We start from the raw sequence: 20,583 nt of genomic DNA, 5'->3' as shown, positions 1-20,583 counted from the left end.
CATTTCTAAACTCACGGTCGAGTACAATATTTCACACCACTTCAAGTGTCCTGTAAAAACTGTCAAGCAGGAGCACAGTACAAAATAAACATGTTGTTTTATTTCATCTCTGTTTACAAAGCTTCCATAAAGAGTACTGCATGCAATTTTAACAAAAGTCACTGCTAGTTAGTTATTGAGCTTTATGGTTAAGATGTCTTCATTCGGTTGCGCCATGCGAGCCTCACAGCAGTCCAAATCCCAGCATAAGCTCTTTGTTTCAGAGATGACTATGAGGTGTCTAGTCTACCACATTTAACACTGACAACGATCATGAGGTATGCTAGTCTGTTACCTGCTTGTAAAAATACATTACATGTACAATAAGGATATTTTAATTATTAGTGTATTGGACTGAAAATACAAACAAGGCAGGATAGTTTTCAACAAGGAAAAAACACTTTTTAAATTTGAAAGCTGAAGCCACCAAAACATTTTTCTCATGTTGGTACCAAAAGAGCTTTGGGTTACATTGCAGGGAGCAGTCCTCTCAACTAGGAAACAAGTCTTTCTTAAATAACTACCTTATGCTATTTCTGTTAAAACAATTCCAGGGATTATGTTTAGCAACTTATACTTTTTGCTGCGTTCCTAAATCTGGTGCTGCAGTGCACGTTCTGTTACTTTACAGATTTTCGGAATCCTCTGCTCTTCGTTCCATTTGGTGCAAAAAAACACTTGGGGACTCAACTCTAGTAAAACATCCCAGTGTAAAGACTTCGTGGTCTTCTGCAAACCTCTTCTGCACACCTTTCAACTTCAGATTTAGGCTCCAGTAAGAACATCAGCTCTCTGCAAGTGGCTGCCCTAAGTGATTTTGGTCACTTGCTAGTACTTTTATGTGAAGATACAGGTGGTTTGGGTTTTTTTAACAGTTCCACAAGTCCTTATGTCCACTTATTTACAGCAAATTAAAACTAGAGTTCCTATGTAATTGCTTGTGTCTCTAAATGTTAGCACAGCTGCAACCCAAGCATTGCACTATTATCAGAGACACGGTTAAAAGACACGTCCCATTCCATAAAGTCTACGCTTCTGAGTAAGCCTACTCCTATTAGTGCTATAAAGTGCAACCTGCCCCATTTTCCTCTATTTCAGCTTTAAATACATACACCCTTCAGACTACTTCCTCCCCACCCCCCTTTCAAACACTGATGCCTCGTGCTGGGCCCCTACCTTTTGAAGACAAAAATTAATGCAGCTCAGGCTCCGTGTTTCACAAAGACACAGGCTGACCTAGCTCTGAAGTGATCCTACATTTCTGATGCCAATCTTGTGAGGCACAGCTCTAAGCCCTCCTGTATCGCAGGTGCCGGCCATCACCTGGTCAAGCCCTGGACCACAGGATCTCAAGGACTCCAACTTGGAGCTTCTTAAGACAAACATGCCTGACTCTTGTAACTTCTGAGAGGAATCAAATATGAAAGAGAATCACCATGTGGCACTATCGCAGCCAAATTTGTCTCCCAGCATTCACAGAATTCCAGTTCAGTGGCACTTCAGCTCTCCATTGTAAACAAGATTTTTGTTCCTTGAGTGCTACAAAAAGCGGGTTCCAGTCTCACAACTATGACAAATATGATCATTCTGTCACCCAGAGAATTTAAAGGAATGTGTAGATTCCATAAGGCAATTAGGAATTGAAGGGCCACCCTTTATGTTATAGTTTGAAACAGTGGTAGCCTGATGCTCTTTTCCCTGGAAAAAGAGTAAGTACTTGTTCCCACACAAGCAGGTCTCTGAAGCCAGCAGGACACGCTCTATTACACTAGTTTGTGCTCAGAGCAAATAGGAAACTAAAAGCGATGAGAAAACAGCATCCAAATTTTTATAAACACATTAAAAGGTTACTCATTAAGATCAGTTATAAAGCTCTTTTCAGTCTTAAAATCCCTTTTATATATTAGCATTGCACAAAATCGATCTGCAAGCCTGTATATTCTGCACTTCAAAGAATCACAGCAGCCTTTTAACAGCACTTTTTCTTAACACCATTGGGCAATTAACCCAGCCTGGAACACTGCATCCTCTGATAGAGACAGAGTGCAGAAGCGTTAGAAAGGTTTTTGTTGCTCTTTAGTCAAAGCTCCATTTGAAAGGCCAATGCTGCCACGGGAAAGGGGAGAGATGGCAAGCCAACACTGCAACCCTTTCCATATCAGTTTCCTATTAGCATTTAACCACTTTGACCAAAATAAGCACGATAAAGACCAGTTGCATTTGGAGTGTTGTAAGAAGTGATTTTAAAATTTCTCAGTGTAAGCAGTTGAGACCAGCAGCATACCTCAGGAGCTCTTCCCTCGATACCGAGTAGTAGTGGAAACACCCAACTGAAAGTGCATAAGTCAAGATTCTCCCAATTCCCTCTATGTGATCTGTACTGTTAGAAGTATCTGCTCTACCTTCCCATATGTAACAGCAGACTTAAAGTAATAATTACACAGCCTTATTGCTGCTTCAGCAGCTGGATTTCTCCTTCTGCTTTGCTAATGTGCGCTTCAATTCCCTTAAGTTCTCTGTGAGCACCTCCACCTCATCCATTCGTCCACTATGTTTAGCATCAAATATATAAGCTTTGATGTTATCTATCTGTTGGAGAAGCAGCTCTTCCTCTATAGCCTCCTCTCCAGAGATCTCATTGCCATCCTCCACTTCAAAGGGATTGGTAGAGGGTCGCTCTTCAAATGGATTCCCAGAATTCCAACTGCCCTCAGGCTTTTGAGATGGATTTTCATCCTCCTCAAAAGGGTTCAAAGTACTGCCAGGTACTCCGTTAGTTTGTTCTTCTTCCTCTTCATCTTCAAATGGATTATATTCCTTTTTATCACTTTGCAGAACTGTGTTAGGAACTATTGGAGAAGTGTCTTTGGCAAATGGGTTAGTAGGGTCTTCTTCTAACTGAGGGGTATCTGCTTCATCTTCAAAAGGGTTTAGACCAGCTGTCTGATCTCGGTCTTTGTCACACTGTGGGGCATTCTGGGGTCTGGGTGTGAAGATCAAGTGCTCTTTAGCTGGCAGCTGCTCAACAGCAGTTTCAAAACTTGAGTCCCCTTTGATCTGAGTAATATCCAAATCCGATGTATGTGCTGTCAAGTTCTGATTCTCTTTTGCAACTTCATGCTGATGCTGCTTGACTTCTCTGAAGTCCAAGGAGCGTGTCCTTGAATGCTGAGACATGAATCGGTGGTGTTCTCTTGCCCACTCTTTTTCACGAAGGACCTGAAGTTCCTCCCTCTGAATCTCTTCCTCTTCTGCCTGTTTCTTAGAAAGCTCGATGGCTTTCAGAGTTTGTTGTTGATCATATTCATCCTGAAGCTGCCTCAGGTTCTCTTGCAACATATGGACCTCGTCAATCCTATTAGCTGCCTTTGCTTGCTTAATAAAGGATGTGATGTTATCGATCTGCTGAAGCAGCGGGTCTGCTATCTCGCTCTCTCTTGATATGCTAGATGTAGGTAACCAGCCTTCGGATTTCCTGACCGTTCCTTTTTTCAGGTGAGTTGCATCACCATTAACTGCAGCTGCCGATCTGGAGATAATGTCTTTCTGTTTTTCCTCTTGTTTGCCATGTGTTTCGAGGGCCACCTAAGCCAAAAAAAACCCACATAGTAAGAGAACACCAATAACGTGAAAGATTCCATTCTAAATATCCATTGGTACAAGAAGTTACCTGACCTTGGACAGTGCTGGCTGTCACTGAAAGGGATCAGCTGCATTTCTGGTTGCTTTGCAGAAAACGCTTATTTTCATAATATTACCTAACCACTTCCCTTCAGGCTGTTTGTGATAATATTGATCAAAATCCCATGAAATCTGCCTCTACAAACTTGAGAGCAAGTAAGAGCAGCAACAGTGCTTTATGCAGAGAAAAAAAATGCCTATGCAAGTCTGCAAAGAGTGGTCTGGATTGGTTTGGACAGTCACCATATCACAGCTGACTACAGCTGACATCTGTAATAGATCAGTGATAAGGGTCATTTTGGAGTCCAACAATTCTTATTTCTCAACTTCTATCTCAAAATAAAGCTGGTTTAGTTTACAATGAATTATGTCCTCCCTCCCAATGGAAAAATCCCTCTCTCTGAAGACACATCCTTATTCTAGAATGTCATTGGTCTCCACCACAAGAAGTCTACGAGTTCTACTTGTGCAAATGAACTCCAGAACACGATGTTAAAATCCATGTAAACTGACATACTTAGTTTAGGGCTCACTCTGCATGAGCTGCAGCAGAAACAGCGCATGCAACCAAACCAGTGCTGCTTTCCAGAAGTGTTCAGCTGCTCAGTGCCCACCTGCTAATGTTCTGGGTAGAATGCAATGACAGTGTTGCATGAATCCCTCAAAAAAGGTACAGAATTGTCTTGAGTGAAAAAAATAAAAAACTGAAATCAATGTTAAAGGCAACTCTTCACACACACAGCTCCTAAGCTTAGGCCCTTGAAGGAGACTCTGACACAGGGTGTAACAGATCTTAACCCCTCTTACCATTTGAATTCTTCTCTTCTTCAGTTCTTCATACTGATCTTTGGTGGGCAGGGACATCAGACCAAGCAGTTTTTCCTAGAAAAAGCAGAAACATTTACAGTGTTGATCACAGGTATTCAGCCAATTTTCAAGCACTTGAAAAGAGACACTAGCAACAGAACAGAACACATTAAAGGTTCTTGTATGCTACAGTCACTGCTGCAAGTCTGCACAAGTCTTTGCTCTCCTACCTTCTGTTAGCTGGGTTCACACCTCAGCAAGAGACAAAGCCCAGATGCAGACATTCTCTTAGGTCCCTAAGCTCAGTGCTGCCCTGACTACGCTATCTGTATTTGTGGTAGCCTTAAGGGAGTTCGCTTAAGTCACTCCAGGAACTACAGAAAATGTATAGAGCTAAACCTCCTGTCAAAATAGTTTCAAACCACGAAGATGCTGCCAACAAAGAAAACGCTAGATAAAAGTTTACGTTCAGCTCATATGTTCCATTTACCTGAACAAAAAGTGTAGCTGAATATCTTATCATTCTCTGAAGCTGTAGTGTTTTAGGATGAGGTTGGGGATCTTCATGCAAGCCTAGACTCAGAATCTTCTTACTGAATCAAAGCAAACATACAGCCTCGTCAGTTCAAAACCAAGGGCCAGCAAAAATGCAACAGAAGGGGAGAGAGGCAATAGCGGAGGAAAATTTTCTGAGGTTCTTTTGGGTAAACCACTTTGGATACTACAAGTTATAATGCTTTCCACTCACATCCTTTTTTTCCTTAAACAAGCCAAAACAAAACCCAAACCCAAAATAAAAACTCTGCCACTATTTGTTTCCTCTGTGCTTAGTTATTTCCACTGCAGAGGAATGTATGATTTTTAAGGCTGGAAAAGGAGGTAAAAATTAATGGTGCACAGAACAGCATCTACCTTCTCACATGCTCTTTATGACATTGACTATCCACAGGAGAAGCAGGTATCTGCTACGCAAACAGATGCCAACAGTTGAGGAAGACTACAGAGAGTCACAACAGCAAGAGATATGTACTGGGGGGGAGAGAGAGGGAGATCTTTTACCTTAAGGCATCTATGAATTCGTATATTTTCTGAATCTCCACCCTCAAGTCATTTGCGTGTTCAAGATTGTAGGTCGTCTCCCCAGCACTAAGAAATAAAAACTTCACTGTAAGTCATGCATTCAGCTAACAAAGCAGACAACACTAGACGCATCCCAAGATGACCAAGATACAATTCTATGCACTTTACTACAATCACACATTTACTGATATAACAAATCAGGATTTATCAGGGAAGAGTTTTTACCATATTTTGGCTTGCCTCTTCTTTTATATCTCAAATATAAAATATACGGATCACTCTTTCAGAAGCAACCTCACTATCCATATGATTCCAGCTTCTGGGACTCACTACTAGTCAGAAATCCTTAATTTCATCAGTAAGAAGTCTGTTTTTTCTGGCATGTGCTTCTGTTATACAGGACATTCACGTTTTTACTCTTCTCCAGTTGTCACGCCATGTAACACCAGCTCTCATGAAGTCATGACAAAAAGGAGCAATAGTTCAGTGCGTTTTTCCCTTCTATCCTTCTCTCCTCCTTTTGGGAGGTGCATTTTTACAAAACCAGGTTTATTATAATAAATAACCACTTAATTTTTCTATGACCATCAGATCTAAAGGACAGGCACAGAAATACTTGTTAACTTCCCAAACGAACGCTTCACAGTCCAAGGCCAACGTGTGCACTTCTCTACTATACAAGCCAGAAGCATAATTTGAGCAGCTCTTGCAGATACAGCTGGAGAGATTTAAGTTACCCCAGTGAGAGAAATCTGCCAGAAGAAATTACGTGCAAAATTGTGAGACACAACTGCTGCATATCCACTGCAGCACAGGGCACACCTGCTACATGTACAACAGCTGTCAGGTGAAGGTGGCTCGCTTCACACAGGAACAAAATCATTCAAACAATGCTTTGCTGCTGGCACTGCTGGAAGCCCTAAGATCCAGCTGGGGGCAGCAATATCCTGCTTCAGCTGTTTCTAAGAGGCTCATTTACACAGGAATTGTAGCCTTGGTTTTTTTTTTTTGGAGAGATGACATGTTAACTTATGACAGTGGTGCCTCACTAGGAAGTGGCTTTAAAAAAACCAAACCAGACTGCTTCTCTGTATGTAACGTTACCAGTGCTAACTCATTCTATTCTGCTTTGTTTGAAGAGCATCCAAAAGACTACAGGTAATCTAACACTATTTGTCTTATCATTTATGCTCGTGCAGCCTTAGCATGCCACGTCCTTACTCCTTCCCACATTTTGGGGAAGGAAAAATACACATACTCATTAACAAAACCAGCGAATAGGGCTTACTTTAGTGATTCTGCCATCCTTATATATTCTGGTGCCTTCTGGTCAACCTTTTCCATGCAGAGCCGGAGTTTCTTGTTTAAAACAAAATGTATATAAAAAAAGAACTTTTATAATAAATAAAAATACTTATGCAAGAACATACTGACATAAACCTTCCATGCTGCCTGTGCACATTCAACATTAACCACAACAAAAGCCATTTAACTATTCTGAATGACAAGACCCTCCATCTATCTTCGGAACACAGTCAGTGTGGTCATGAACACAGAAAGAATCCCCCTGGTTCCCTCCAAGGTGAATTTTGAATTCAGAAGCTGTTTTAATGGATGACTTGGACAACTTCTAACCTTAAATGCCTTCACAAATAATAGCGGGGGCGGGGGGGGTTGCAGACTCTCTTGAAAAGATACCTGATGATTTTTGGTACCTATTTTGAAAGCATATTTGAACACAGTGCTCCAGCCATGCACTGCTGATGGATGTAGATAGTCCAAAAAAACATTTGCCACCAGTGTGAGGACAAATAGTTCTGACAATTTCAAGTCCCACAGTTGGCAACTGGCTCCATCATTTTAGATAAATCTTTGTTATTTAGCATAAACACCCAACAGAGTCTGTTCTAACACAAGTGAGTTTTAAGTCAATGCAAGAGCTTGGACATGAGATAACAAGCCAGAAGTTCAGTAGTGACAACTGCAGATATATACACACTGAGAAGAAAGCAGCAAGAAGTCTGATTTACCTCATAGAGTTTCACAATCTCTGGTGTATATTCTTTCTCATCAATCTGCTGTTCCCTTTTCAACAAGGTATCTTTGCAGTGCCGACAACAACGGATCCGTTCATCGTCCTTCTCATCCAGAACCGAGCTCACACTGCTTATGCTGCTAATGCTGCCACGGCGGGAGCCATGAACACTATTAGGTGAGGAGTTTGGGCTGGTATGAGAACCCAAGGCCTCTTTGCTGGCACTGGTGAGTTTGCCTAAAAATATAGCACAGGTAATTTTACAGTGACTGGAGAAGCCAACAGATTTTACAATCACGAATGACACTTTAACAGAACTACTGTTTGACATTCAGGTAATATAAGAAACCAAGTTGAAACAATCTGCTGAAAGACACACAAGAAACTCATGACAACCAAGACTGCAAGTCAGAACTTGGGTCTTCACTGAAATGCTGCTCCATTCTGAAAGCAGCTGGAGAGCTGACTGCTGAGAGATGCTTCCTTTCATAATGTCTAGAAACGGTCTCGTGTTGGAGCTTGCATAGTTACAGAATAGCATGTAGAAGAAGGGCTATGTTAATGCCATCCATGTTTTGTATTTGAATTCTCCAAAAAGCACATTTGATGTCGTTTATTCCCATAGAAAATAGAGCCTCCTTTCCAATGCACTAGGATGAGGAAATTAAAGCCTAAAGGGTTTCTTGAAGGGTTGTGGATGGATTTCCTTAATTTCAGCATCTGGACAAGGATGGGCAGGACTGGAAATATCCACAGCAGTTTTAAATGTCAAATGCCTTGGCCGTTTTAATTCCTGAAGTTAATACCCTCACAGTTCTTGTACTCAGCAGAATAAGACACAAAATATAATTAATTTCTACTAGTATATTTACTAGTAGCATATGCTACTTGTACTTCTTCTAGTAACTTTTTCAGCATTATGTAATAGTTCCAAACCTGAAGAAGGAATGGACACCTCATCATTCTTTTCTGTTTCACAGACAAGTGTCTGCATGAAACTGAATGACATGCTAAGGACCAAGTTTTGTGCACAGGCAGAATATTACCATTAGCTTTTTTCTAGTGGCAAAAGGCCACTTAGCACCCTGAGAGAGCTAGGAGAAGGAGGAATGAACACCCCACACTGTACTTACTAGCCAAAGGGAGACTGACAAGTTCCATGCACTTCTTGCACATAATGGACCCACAGAGGCGGCAGTGGTGACGTCGGTTTCGAATACTGAACTTATTGCCACAGTCTGGGCAGAAGGGAACATCCTGATCACTGACCCAAGGCACAACAGACTTCTCTATAGCTGTGATCGGGCAAGAGGGGAGGGCAACACAGCGTCAGAGATTCATTCAGTTAACCTCTCAGCTGGTTAAACTGGAGGAGCGAGCAGTCTGAGATAAGCTCATACCAACCTCTTATTTTAGCCGAGTCAGTGTTTGCTCTGTCAAACGATGTGAGCTGGCAAAAGATAAACAACACATTAAAAGAAACAGTAATTTTGCAAAGAAAAAACCCAACACCACCCAGCCCAACAAGAAGAAGAAACCTGGCATTTTCAAGAAATAGGAGTCTCAGCCTGTTCTGCACCAGATTCCTACAACTTCCCTGTTTATTTTTAATGCCACATTCATACAAGCTGTGCTAAACAATGACTGCCAAACCTGTACAAATTGGATCCTTGCAGCATCCAGCATTACTGCATCTAAGCCCAAATATATGCCTGGTAGATTTTAAAGAATGAGAAGCTGGAAGAATCACGACAAAAAGATTAGGGAGAAATTTAGTAAAGTAAAAGATGGAGAAAATATACAAGAAAACAGATGGCTCTTGAAGCACATGGAAGTAGCATTTTCAGCTTGAAAATAGCGCACAGAAACAGCAATTATATCCACAGTACAGGTCAGATGAAGCACAGTAGTAAACGATAAAAAAGAAAACAGTCATGTGTGAAGAGAGTCCTTTATAAAATGCACTGCTAGACAAATGGGCACACTTCATAGCAATATATATTTTTTTTTTTGATCTAGGAAACATTCAGAAGGCTGGAATATTAAAACACAGCAAATTTACCTTTTCTAACCTGATTATTAATTTATTGACTTCAACTACATAGTGATCAATTCTGGCTGCTCGGTGTTTCTTGAAATCAGTAAGATGGCTTCTCATAGCACCTACAGAGAGAGCAGGAAGTTTTTATAGTCACTTAGGTGTTCTGTATGGATTTAATTGCCTCTTGAAAGACAGCTGTCACTTTTAACTATTTATTTCTCATGTTCAAATCAAATTTTAAAGACATGTTAGAATTCTACATTTTCATGGTGCTGCTCTAAATGAAACATGCAGGTTAAAGCCTGACATCCAGGCTAGCAATAAACAGTGTTTTATTTCTACTACACAAAACAGGCACTACGTTAAAGAGAACATCTGCAACATCTTCCCCCGCTTCAACTCTCTGTTACATTTGGCAATGGGAAGCTATTATCAACTTGTAGCAGTCTCAAAACCAATTCCCTTTAGTTTTCTAGCTACATGTTGAACAAAGAGAAGAGGCAAGTCCAAAGGTTATTGCTGGTCTATGCATTCCTCTTACAGAATTCTAACCACTCTTCGACCTTCAGGGGTCTGAATCACATCCTTGATGACAATTCAGATTTACAGAAAACTGATCACCAAGTATACAACTGAACAACAGAGCATCTACTTAAGAGATGTACAATTAATATTTGACAATACTAGTTTCAAGTTTAAGTTTTGATCTTCATCCAAGCAGGATGGAAATGCTACTTGGAAGTGCTTTCCTCATGCTAAAGAAATAACTAAAAAAACCTCCAAATCTGAATTCATAGGAATGAAAGTAATGGAATCTCTAAGTATCTAATGATCTATAATGAAAGTAATCTCTAATGAAAATAATGGAACCCTCTAAGTAATGGAATTCAGCCATTGCTTTGGAGACATCACACAGTCCCTCGTCACAAACCCACAAAATCCCACCCTGAAATCCCTAAGGTCCATAATCCCTCCACTGATCAGAAAACAGTTCTCACTCCTCTGATGTTTAGAAACCTTCTGCTAGTTCACTGCCTAAATTTATTCTTACCTAATATTTATACTATGATTGCTGCTGAAAGAGCTACAAAGTCAAAAGTATAATAACCTACAGAACTGACTCTGCAGACCAAAAGGACTAAGTCCTAGTCTGTCAGCAGCTGAGGGGAAACTTTCCCAGGATCCACCAGAGATAGGGCTGCTTCCTCCCCCTGAAAATAACCACAATGTTTCGGTAACAGGGAGGGGCAACTTCCAGCAGCAGTATTTGTAATGACAAGCGCAGTCAACTTATCCTTGAAATTCTGCAAGCGTAGATTTATAAGCAGAAGGCTGGTTTTGGGGTTGTTTTTTTTTGTTTTGTGGTTTTCTACTTGTTTGGTTTTTTTTTAATGTAAGCCAAATGAATCAGTGGGCAAGCTTTTTGTCAGACGTGTAAACTAGCTACTGCTTTAAGTGTAGCCCAAAAGCTGGAGATTTTGTAAAGCTACAGCTTAATTATTAATTAGTGGATTTCGTGTTTTGTAAAAAGCCACAAGATGGTTGCAGAACACCTCAACAGAAGTAAACACCTATCCAGCAGGCCTTAACAGTTCAGGCACAATGCCATGACAACCAACTCCTGCTCTCAAAATTATTCTGGACTACTGATTCCATCCATTTGTTTTTCCATTATCTGCATTTTCCCCATCACCCCACACAAAGCAGGCAGGCTGCACAAAATCAATATACAAACCATACCTTCATGCTACAGCAATGCAGACACAATTCCATGCAACTTCAGCAATATTGTAGCAGTTTCCTACTTCAGATTAAAAGAGAAGGTACCCCCACTGAGTATTGCTTTCCAGCTCTCCTACCTACTTCCTGGGGCTCCCACATGTACGGATCTACTCCACCATAGCTGAATGACTCGTATCGTTCCTGAGATCCAGAATCAGTTCTGTCATCTCCTTCTCGTTTCAGCAATTTCTTCTTTGCTCTTTTGGCCTTCTGGACTAGATCTGAAAAAGAAAACCCCAAGTTATCAAATGTGGCAGTATGGAATACTCATATTTTAGCCCTACCCTTTTTCTTTGATGACAAGTTTATTCTCAACATGTTCTGCTTAGAACCAGAATGTGGTCCAGAGAACCACAGATGACATGAAATGCTCTTTGTTATCTGTCATAAAGTAGTACTAAGGTCTTAATGAGGAAAACAGTAGTTCTAGATGCTCCATTCAGGGACTTCACAGTAAAACAGCAAGCTCTCTTAAACTATGGAACCTGTTTCATGGCACTCTGGGACATGACACAGATAATTATTAATTCACTTAATTCCCAATTATCTTCTTAGGATTCGAGGATGTTCAACACTTCCTTTGTCTTGTTGCAGGAACTCCAAACTAAGGATTTCAACGTGCTTGTACAAGTTAATAATTTCAAAAGTACTCAACAGGACTGCATTATTTCATACGAATGCTAGTGAGAGAAGGGCGGTCAATCAGGCCAAAAAAGCAACAAAAAAATAAAGACCAGGAACTTGAAGCTTCAGAGCTTTTATTGCCCTGGCACCTATTTTCCTCTCTGTATGCCAGCAGAAGTTGAGGACACTGCTTTTCTTACCAAACCCATTCAGTATCTGCATGAACTAGATCTTTTATACAGCAAACTTTCTAACAAGCTGTTGCGAACCACGAGTTAGCACATCCATTCATGTCTCTGATTTTCTAATTTAGAGTCCAAAACACTGGAACTTCCACCTTGACCTTACTGGATGCATCCCCCAAGCTTCAGCCACCAGGCCCTTTATGCTGACATCAAACTTCCCAGCACTTTTTCAGCTGCTGAAGTTGTGCTTCCTCCCAAAACGCCACTCAGTGAAAACTGCATCAGGTCAGTGGAGGTTTTGCTAGCATTGTACGGGATTTCTCCTCCCCCATCTACTCTCAAGCCAGCACAGCAAATGCCAGCTCAACACTGCAGTGTCTTAAGTAGAAAATATATTTGCACTGAGGACTTTGAGAGCCTGACATACTCAGAAAGAAGCAGGTATGCCTCATGGCTTTGCCACTGACACAAAAGCTTTTTGAACAAACTTCAAAGTCTTGTTTGCCATCAAAAGTTAACCACCTCACTATGACTCAAGTGCACTACTAAGGTGATTTGCAAGCATCTCTAAAAACTCCACAATTAGAATAGCTGGAGTTCAGCACAAAGTCATGCAGACACTTGTGATGCACAGTTTGAACTCTAGTCCCTAAAAGAGGCAATCAAACCAGGTGGTTCTGCTGGCCTCCCCTCTGCTAGAACAGACTTCACTTAAAATTAATAACTAGGACAGAAAGCAAGCAGACAAACCCAACTTTCTTTATGCAAGAACACTCAGGTAGATTATATATTCTTAAGCTTGTTTTCAGAAAGTATCACTGATTCCCTGAAAGTGTTTAAGGGATGGGTGGACAAGGTGCTCAGGGGCATGGTTTAGTGTTTGATAGGAATGGTTGGACTCGATGATCCAATGGGTGTTTTCCAATCTGGTGATTCTATAACTGTATGATTGTTACTTTTCTAAAAATTGATTAAATAAATAATTTAACGGGCTGCATTGACACCAAGGCGTTAAGACCTTGGAAATATTTTAAATGTTTGAATTCTTATAGTTTTTAGTTTTAAAAATTGAAAAGTCCTCAGCCTGTGGGGACTAGAAAGGAAACCAGCAGTGTTTGTAAAGGACAGTACTTTAAACTATGGAAATGGAAAGATAGAAGTAACCATCTGATTTTTCATAGTGGTTTTGTTACATAAAAAGTATCTTTCTGGCCTGTTCCAGATTCAGCTGGTAGGACTGAAGCCCACACGGCACAGAAGCGCTCACCAGGCTCAGCCCCGGGCTGGCAGAGCAGTCGCCAGCGCCCACAGGCCCGGGTTTCGGTCCCAGGGAACGTTATGTGGTGAAGAATCACAGAACCACTCGGCTGGAAAACACCTTTATCATAGAATCATAGAACAACCAGGTTGGAAGAGACCCACCGGATCATCGAGTCCAACCATTCCTATCAATCACTAAACCATGTCCCTCAGCACCTCGCCCACCCGTGCCTTAAACACCTCCAGGGAAGGTGACTCAACCCCCTCCCTGGGCAGCCTCTGCCAGTGCCCAATGACCCTTTCGGTGAAGAATTTTTTCCTAATGTCCTTAGAGCCTAACCGCACGCGTCCGCTCCTCAATCACATCCCTGGGCTCTCCATCTGCCCTTCTTTCAAACACCTCCCGGGACGGGGACCCGAGCAGCCCCCTCGGGGCCCGAGAGCCCTTTCGGTGAGGAGGTTTCTCCCGCCGTTCCACCCGGGCCGGCCCGAGGCCCATCGCTGTCAGCCCGGCCCACCCCCCCCCCCAGGCCGATGGCGCCCCCCTCACTTTTGAGCTGCCCCCTGACGTCCCTGTCCTCGCCGGAGTGCTCCCCCTCGTAGTGCGCCTGCAGCTGGTAGAAGGACTGCAGGTCCTTGAGGCACAGCGGGCACAGGAAGCCCTCCCGCATCTCCCCCGGGTCCCCGAAGGGCGCCGGGCAGCCTGCGGCCATGGCGGGGCCTCCTCCCCTCAGCGGCGGCCACGGGCGCCCATCTGCAGCCTCAGCCTCAGCCTCCTCCGCGGCCGCCGGGAAGAGACGCGAGAGGCCCCGGCGGGCCCAGCCACGGGCAGCGCCCAGGGACCCGCGGGAAGGGGCGGGGACAGGCCAGGCGGCAGCCGGAGCGCCGAGCGAGCGATGGGGACGAGGGAGAGGGAAAAGGAGGCGGGGAAAGAGGGAGGAGGAGGAGGAGAAAGAGGGAGGAGGAGGAAAAAGGAGGGAAAAAGAGGAGAAAGGAGGAAAAAAGAGGGGAAAGGAGGAGAAAAGAGGGGAAAGGAGGAGAAAGAAGGAGGGGAAAGGAGGATGAAAAAAAGGAGAAACGAGGAGGAGGAGAAAGAAGAAAGAAGGAAGAGGGGAAAAGAGGAGAAAGGAGGAGGGGAAAAGAGAAGAAAGGAGGGGGGGAAGAGGAGAAAGGAGAGGGGGAAAGAGGAGAAAGGAGGAGGGTTAGGAGGAGAAAAAAGGAGGGTTAGGAGGAGAAAGGAGGAAAAAAGAGGAGAAAGGAGGAGAAAGAAGGAGGTGAAAGGAGGATAAAAAAAGAGAAGAAACGAGGAGGAGGAGAAAGAAGGAGAAGAAAGAAGGAAGTGGGGAAAAGAGGAGAAAGGAGGGGGGGAAAGAGGAGAAAGGAGGAGGGGGGGAAAGAAGAAGGAGGAGGGTTAGGAGGAGAAAAAAGGAGGAGGAGGAGGAGAAAGGAGGAAAAAGAGAAAAGAGGAGGAGGGGTAGGAGGAGAAAGAAGGAGGTGAAAGGAGGATGAAAAAAGAGGGGAAACGAGGAGGAGGAGAAAGAGGGAGAAGAAAGAAGGAAGAGGGGAAAAGAGGAGAAAGGAAGAGGGGAAAAGAGAAGAAAGGAAGGAGGGAAAAGAGAAGAAAGGAGGGGGGAAAGAGGAGAAAGGAGGAGGGGGGAAAAGAAGAAGAAGGAGGAGGGTTAGGAGGAGAAAAAAGGAGGAGGAGGAGAAAGAAGAAGGAGGTGAAAGGTGGATGAATAAAAGTGGAGAAGGAGGAGGAGAAGCTGGTGAAGGGGCTGGAGAACAGGCCTTATGAGGATCGGCTGAGGGAGCTGGGGGTGTTTAGCCTGGAGAAGAGGAGGCTGAGGGGAGACCTCATTGCTCTCTACAACTACCTGAAAGGAGGTTGTGGAGAGGAGGGAGCTGGGCTCTTCTCCCAAGTGACAGGGGACAGTTTTTTTGATTCAGTGATGAACAGAGAAATGGGCAGATGTGGAAATACTGTAGAACCCCAGTTACAGTCACCTCTTCAGCACACAAAACACAGACCCCATTTCTCTTTGATATTAAAAGCTGGTAAGAGATGCTGTAAAAGCTGCCCTGGTCAGGTTCTCTCCCTGCAGTGCACTCAGGGAGGTTATCACAGAATCATAGAATCACCTGGTTGGAAAAGACCCACCGGATCATCGAGTCCAACCATTCCTATCAATATATTATTAAACTTGTTTTTAGAAAGTATGATTGATTGTTACTGTTCTAAATATTTATTCAATAATTTAAGGGGCTGTATTGACTCCAAGGCCTTAAGACCCTGGAAATATTTTAAGTGTTTTAATTTTTAAAGTTTTTAATATTAAAACTCAAAAAGTCCTGAGTGTGTAGGGACTGGAAAGGAAACCAGCAGTGTTTGTAAAGAAGGACAGTACTTTAAACGATGAAAATGGAAATATAGAAGTAACCATCTGACTTTTCATACTGTTTTGTTATATAAAAACTATATTTCTGGCTTCTTCCAGACTTAGCTGGAAGGATTTAACCACACATGGAACAGGCTTGCCAAGAAGTGCTCAATATGCTCAGTCCCGAGCTGGCAGATCTGTCTAGCGTGCACAGCTCATCAAAGCTCCTCAGTTTTCTCATTGCATAGGCCTATATTTGGAATTTGGGCGTCAATTAATAAACATCTTTTCTCATTACTGTCATCCTTTACTCTCCTCTTTTTTTTTTTTCCTTGTTGCCTGTATTCTGATCTCTGTTACTGTGTTTACACCCTAAGAAGGCTCCTTTTCCTACAGCAGTACGCAAGTTACCCCATGTATCTGCTGAGTCTTTCAGACCCACAGCTAGGACTTGCACTAACTTGCCTGTAGAGTGGCATCTGTTTGAAAACCAGACTGGAAAACCTGGGGTTTAGGCGACTCCCATCCCCGATGAGGCACCCGTGTCCTAGTGTGAGGGCTTTGTGCAGGGTGGGAGGAAGCGGGTGGTTGGGGTTGTGAAGGAGGGTAGTGTTTTTGCAGGGTAATGCTTGAGGGTGGGCAAACCTGAAGCAATATGGGATCTGATTTTCTTGTGTTTCTGTCTTTAGAGGAAGAGAGTAGGAGAGAACTTGAGGCTTAGTGCCTGTGAGGATTCACCTGCTGTGGTGTTGTCCTCCTTGCTCTGGCTTTGTTTGAGCTGGGCTGTTTCCTGGTACTGAGTCATGTTTGTGCCTTGGGAAAGCTCAGGTGGAACTCCCTTTGCTGTTACCTTGCTCCTTCTGTCCAGGCCTCTGCTGAAGCAAGTGAGGTATGACTCTCAGCCAGTGCAAGCGTGTTCCAGCAGCGCGAGTGTCCCCGGGAGAGCTGCAGGACCTGTGCTTGGATAGGAGACTGGTGGGTGTGAGAAGGGTAATAGTGGGATTAAGTGAAAAAGAAAAGATGAGAGCAGACATGGGGCTTATAGGGAAGTGCCTGTAGTTTTCTCACTCCTGTTTCAGGTGGGTGTGTTGTTCGCTTAGTAGGTGCTGAGAAGGGAAGAGGAAGGCTGGTGATGGGGAGTGGAGAGGTGGCTGTCACTAGATGGCACACGGAGCGCACCTCAGAGCCAGCCGGGACCCGCTGGGCTCTGCCGTGGGTTTCACAGCACACGGGGCTGCGGTGTGAAAGATTTTTCATAGAATCATAGAATAACCAGGTTGGAAGAGACCCACCAGATCATCAAGTCCAACCATTCCTATCAAACATTAAACCATGTCCCTTAGCACCTCGTCCACCCGTGCCTTAAACACCTCCAGGGAAGGTGAATCAACCCCCTCCCTGGGCAGCCTCTGCCAGTGCCCAATGACCCTTTCTGTGAAAAATCTTTTCCTAATGTCCAGCCTAAACCTCCCCTGGCGGAGTTTGAGGCCATTCCCTCTCATCTTGTCCTCTGTCACTTGGGAGAAAAGGCCAGCACTCTCCTCTCCACAACCTCCTTTCAGGTAGTTGTAGAGAGCAATGAGGTCTCCCCTCAGCCTCCTCTTCTCCAGGCTAAACACCCCCAGCTCTCTCAGCTGCTCCTCATAAGGCCTGTTCTCCAGCCCCCTCACCAGCTTTGTTTTTCTCCTGCAGTAAGCAAGACAGTCCTGCCTATTGGGCTGTGAGGCCCTGCTGACCCAGGCAGCTCGGTGCCCTCCTGTCGTTCAGAAGGACCAGGTATAAGGAAAAGCTCGATACTGCTGAACTGCAAGCTCTTTCCTTACACCTGCCTTTCTCTGCAGCTTCAGTAACTGCTCATTTTTAAATGGAAAGTGTTAAAGGCTATTGACATCTTAAATACAGTGATGGAAGTCTAAGAGCCTACTATCGGGTCACAAACGGTGCAGTGAGAAGGACTGCCCACAGGGAGTTGTGCAGAGGATGATGTGCTAGGATGTGCACTAGAAACCAATCACTGCGTTTAATTGTTTAATTGTGCTCTTTTACATGTTCTGCATTCAACCACAGACTGAGAGAGTGCATCTCAACGAAGTGAATCATTTTGAATTACTGATAAAACACTGGGTTGTGTCAATCGCTCTCAAAGAGAAGTTTCATTCAACATTTTGAAAGAAAAACGCCATTTGTTTGCAGGTTTCTGAATAGAAATGGTCTTTAGCACTTCCTGAGGAACTCATTCCCTGGTAAGCGATTGCATCCATTTAATATGATTTGGATCTTTATGAGGGTATTAGGCTCCTATTGGGAGTCTCTCAGAGAGAATGTTAGAAACACTAATACAAAGTTAGCATGCCACACATAGTGATGTGTTGAACGGTGTCTTTCTACTTGCAAAGGGAAGTTTGGGCTCCTGTGTCCCTAAGGGCCCCGTGTCCCCTTACACAAGTAGAGTGTAACCTAGGTTTGTGCTAGTGTAAATGAGAACAGATTTTGGCTGCTTGTCACTTGGGCAGGCTCATCACGCTTTCCCACACAGAGAGTGTTCACAACATGAAAAAAATCCAGGTCAGTCTAAAGCAATCCAGTACACACTTCTTCAAAAATTAATTTGTCATCATCCAGCTAGTTGCAATAGGAAAAGAGGTATTTGGGGACAACTTAAACATTATTGAAATGCTGCAGGTGCCATTGAGGACTGAATTTGGATCAGTACTAGGTTACCATTGTGAATCAGCGTAAAAGAGCAACAGCACAGAGAAGGAAAGTGTTCCAAATGCTTGCTCAATAAGCCCAGTCAGGCTCGTGCTGCCCTGTTTTGCCACTAGAATATAAAATCTAAGCCTGCAGAACTCCACATCTACTCCTCCTACAGTGCTGCACTCAAAATCCTTTGCTAACACTGAGTAAGTTGTGAAATATGTTTGTGAGCTCTTGTAGTAACTCTAACAATGAATTTTAGGACCTGATCTGTTGCTACTTTGGTCATTGCTACCAACAGCCAAGAGGAGAGACTTCAGTGAGAATTCAGCTGAGAAAAGAGCCACCATCAGTCCATTAGCACATTCCTGCTAGAAATGTATTCCAGTTAGGTCCTTGTGTACTCTTTGACCTCTTGTAATATCCTCTGTGCCATTTGGGATGTTCAATAATGGAATCTGCTCCCAGCACAGGAGAGGTAAATGCAGACTAGAGGTAATTCTTGATGATGCCTGTCTGCCTCTCAAGGAGTGTAGTGCAGTATTTTTACACAAATACAGCTTATTTGCTAAAAAAAGTTTATAATATCTGAAAATTAACAGTGTTGAGTTCATTGTAGAGTTTGGGATGAGATCAGAATGGAAAATCAGAATGATGGTAGTTAATAGAAAATGATGCTGTGTTTAAAATTGGCCTAAATTCAATTTTATAATTTCAAGATAAATTTTTAAAATTCGTTTTGAATCTCCTAGCATTGAAATGGGGAGCACAACATTCTTTCTACAACACAAAATAATCTTTGGTTTTAATTTATGTGAGAAAACTTTTCTGTTTGTTTGTTTATGTGGATCTAACCCAACATTTTCCATTTTTTTCATTTTGTTCAGAGAACTAACAAATTTGCATATTGCTGTTCCTTTTTAACGAAACTCATATATTCAATACACTGAAGTTGTTTGAAGTAAACATTTTGATAAAATCCAAATTTGTTTAATTAGTCTGTGTAGAGAGGATAGAAGCTACATTTCCATGACAAACCCGTGATTTTTCCTATCTGCTGACTCATCAATCAAAGCTGACTGCGTGATGATTTGGAAGAGCTGCAGCTGACAACTTGTTGAGCCCCTTTTATCTGATTTGCCTATTAACTGCTTTGGTACTGGCAGGCCAGTCAGCTACACAAGTTCAGTCCCTTAATGCTGCTGAAGAATCTGGCATGTTGGTCCTGAGTGCCATGGAATGGCACTGCTTTTACACAGAGTGGCTGAATTATAAAGGAGAAAGACAGCAAGATTCAGAGTTGTTTTGTGTTTACAGTTAATTTAATATTTTGACTGTGGCAGGATTAGGTTCAGGGCTCATTTCAGCTTTCAAGCACACTCATGTTTGGGTGCTGTCTCATATGGCCTTACTTGTCTTCTGTTTCCCAAACAAATCTGTGCTGCACCCAGTTTCCATCTTGGAAGCAGCATGTCTAAAATCAGGAAGTGGAATACCTTTGACAGTGAAAGATTTGTGATTTTTTGCAGCCTGTTGTTGCTCTTTTCTTCAACAACACCTGTTTGTCCCAATAGCTTGCTTTTTGTCTTGACTGCTTTGGCTCAGAGAATCTGTCGTGAAGTCTTACTATGTTTTTTCATTTGCCTTAGCTTTTCTGTCTCCTCTTTTTACAGTAGCTTCTTCAGGCACTCCACACATCAGTACCAGTTTCAGAATCAAGAGGGAACTTTGCTGGAAACGTGCTTGTCTGTGAAAAGTAATTTAAAACAGCAATAGAATTGCAGGCAACCTCTTCAAGGCAGGTACTTTATCTAGATTTCCCAGTCATAATCTCACATTTTCCCTTTACCAATCAGCTATTAAAGTGTCTGCTCTGTTCATACTTATTTGTATTCAGTTAGGATATCCATTATAGAGAGGATGGCGATGAACTAACTTCCTTTGACATGGCAAGTTGGATCCTGGTTTGCCTGC

The 20,583-nt window shown here is 42.9% G+C and overlaps 1 protein-coding gene across 1 annotated transcript; it reads right to left on the bottom strand.

Moving 5' to 3' along the window:
- Positions 1-80: 80 nt before the first annotated feature.
- RBSN (rabenosyn, RAB effector) lies at positions 81-14,318 on the bottom strand. The gene is made up of 11 exons (XM_069866295.1): positions 14,085-14,318; positions 11,543-11,686; positions 9,705-9,805; positions 9,047-9,092; positions 8,776-8,937; positions 7,638-7,879; positions 6,896-6,966; positions 5,587-5,673; positions 5,018-5,120; positions 4,528-4,602; positions 81-3,624 (listed from the first exon to the last, which is right to left on the bottom strand). The coding sequence occupies exons 1-11, from the start codon at positions 14,245-14,247 to the stop codon at positions 2,497-2,499; spliced, it is 2,322 nt and encodes a 773-aa protein (XP_069722396.1). The 5' UTR covers positions 14,248-14,318; the 3' UTR covers positions 81-2,496.
- Positions 14,319-20,583: the final 6,265 nt, after the last annotated feature.

The sequence above is a fragment of the Phaenicophaeus curvirostris genome, chromosome 11, assembly GCF_032191515.1.
Source record: "Phaenicophaeus curvirostris isolate KB17595 chromosome 11, BPBGC_Pcur_1.0, whole genome shotgun sequence".
NCBI classification, from domain to species: Eukaryota; Metazoa; Chordata; class Aves; order Cuculiformes; family Cuculidae; genus Phaenicophaeus; species Phaenicophaeus curvirostris.
Note: the sequence above shows the minus strand (reverse complement) of the source record. Positions and strands in the feature narration are given on the sequence as shown.

Coding starts and splice junctions, on each gene's coding strand:
- RBSN (XM_069866295.1), bottom strand. CDS start 14,247: ATGGCCGCAGGCTGCCCGGCGCCCTTCGGGGACCCGGGGGAGATGCGG. Junction 9,093..9,704: donor TAATAATCAGGTTAGAAAAG/GTAAATTTGCTG, acceptor ATCTTTTGCCAG/CTCACATCGTTTGACAGAGC. Junction 7,880..8,775: donor TGTCAGTCTCCCTTTGGCTA/GTAAGTACAGTG, acceptor CTATATTTTTAG/GCAAACTCACCAGTGCCAGC.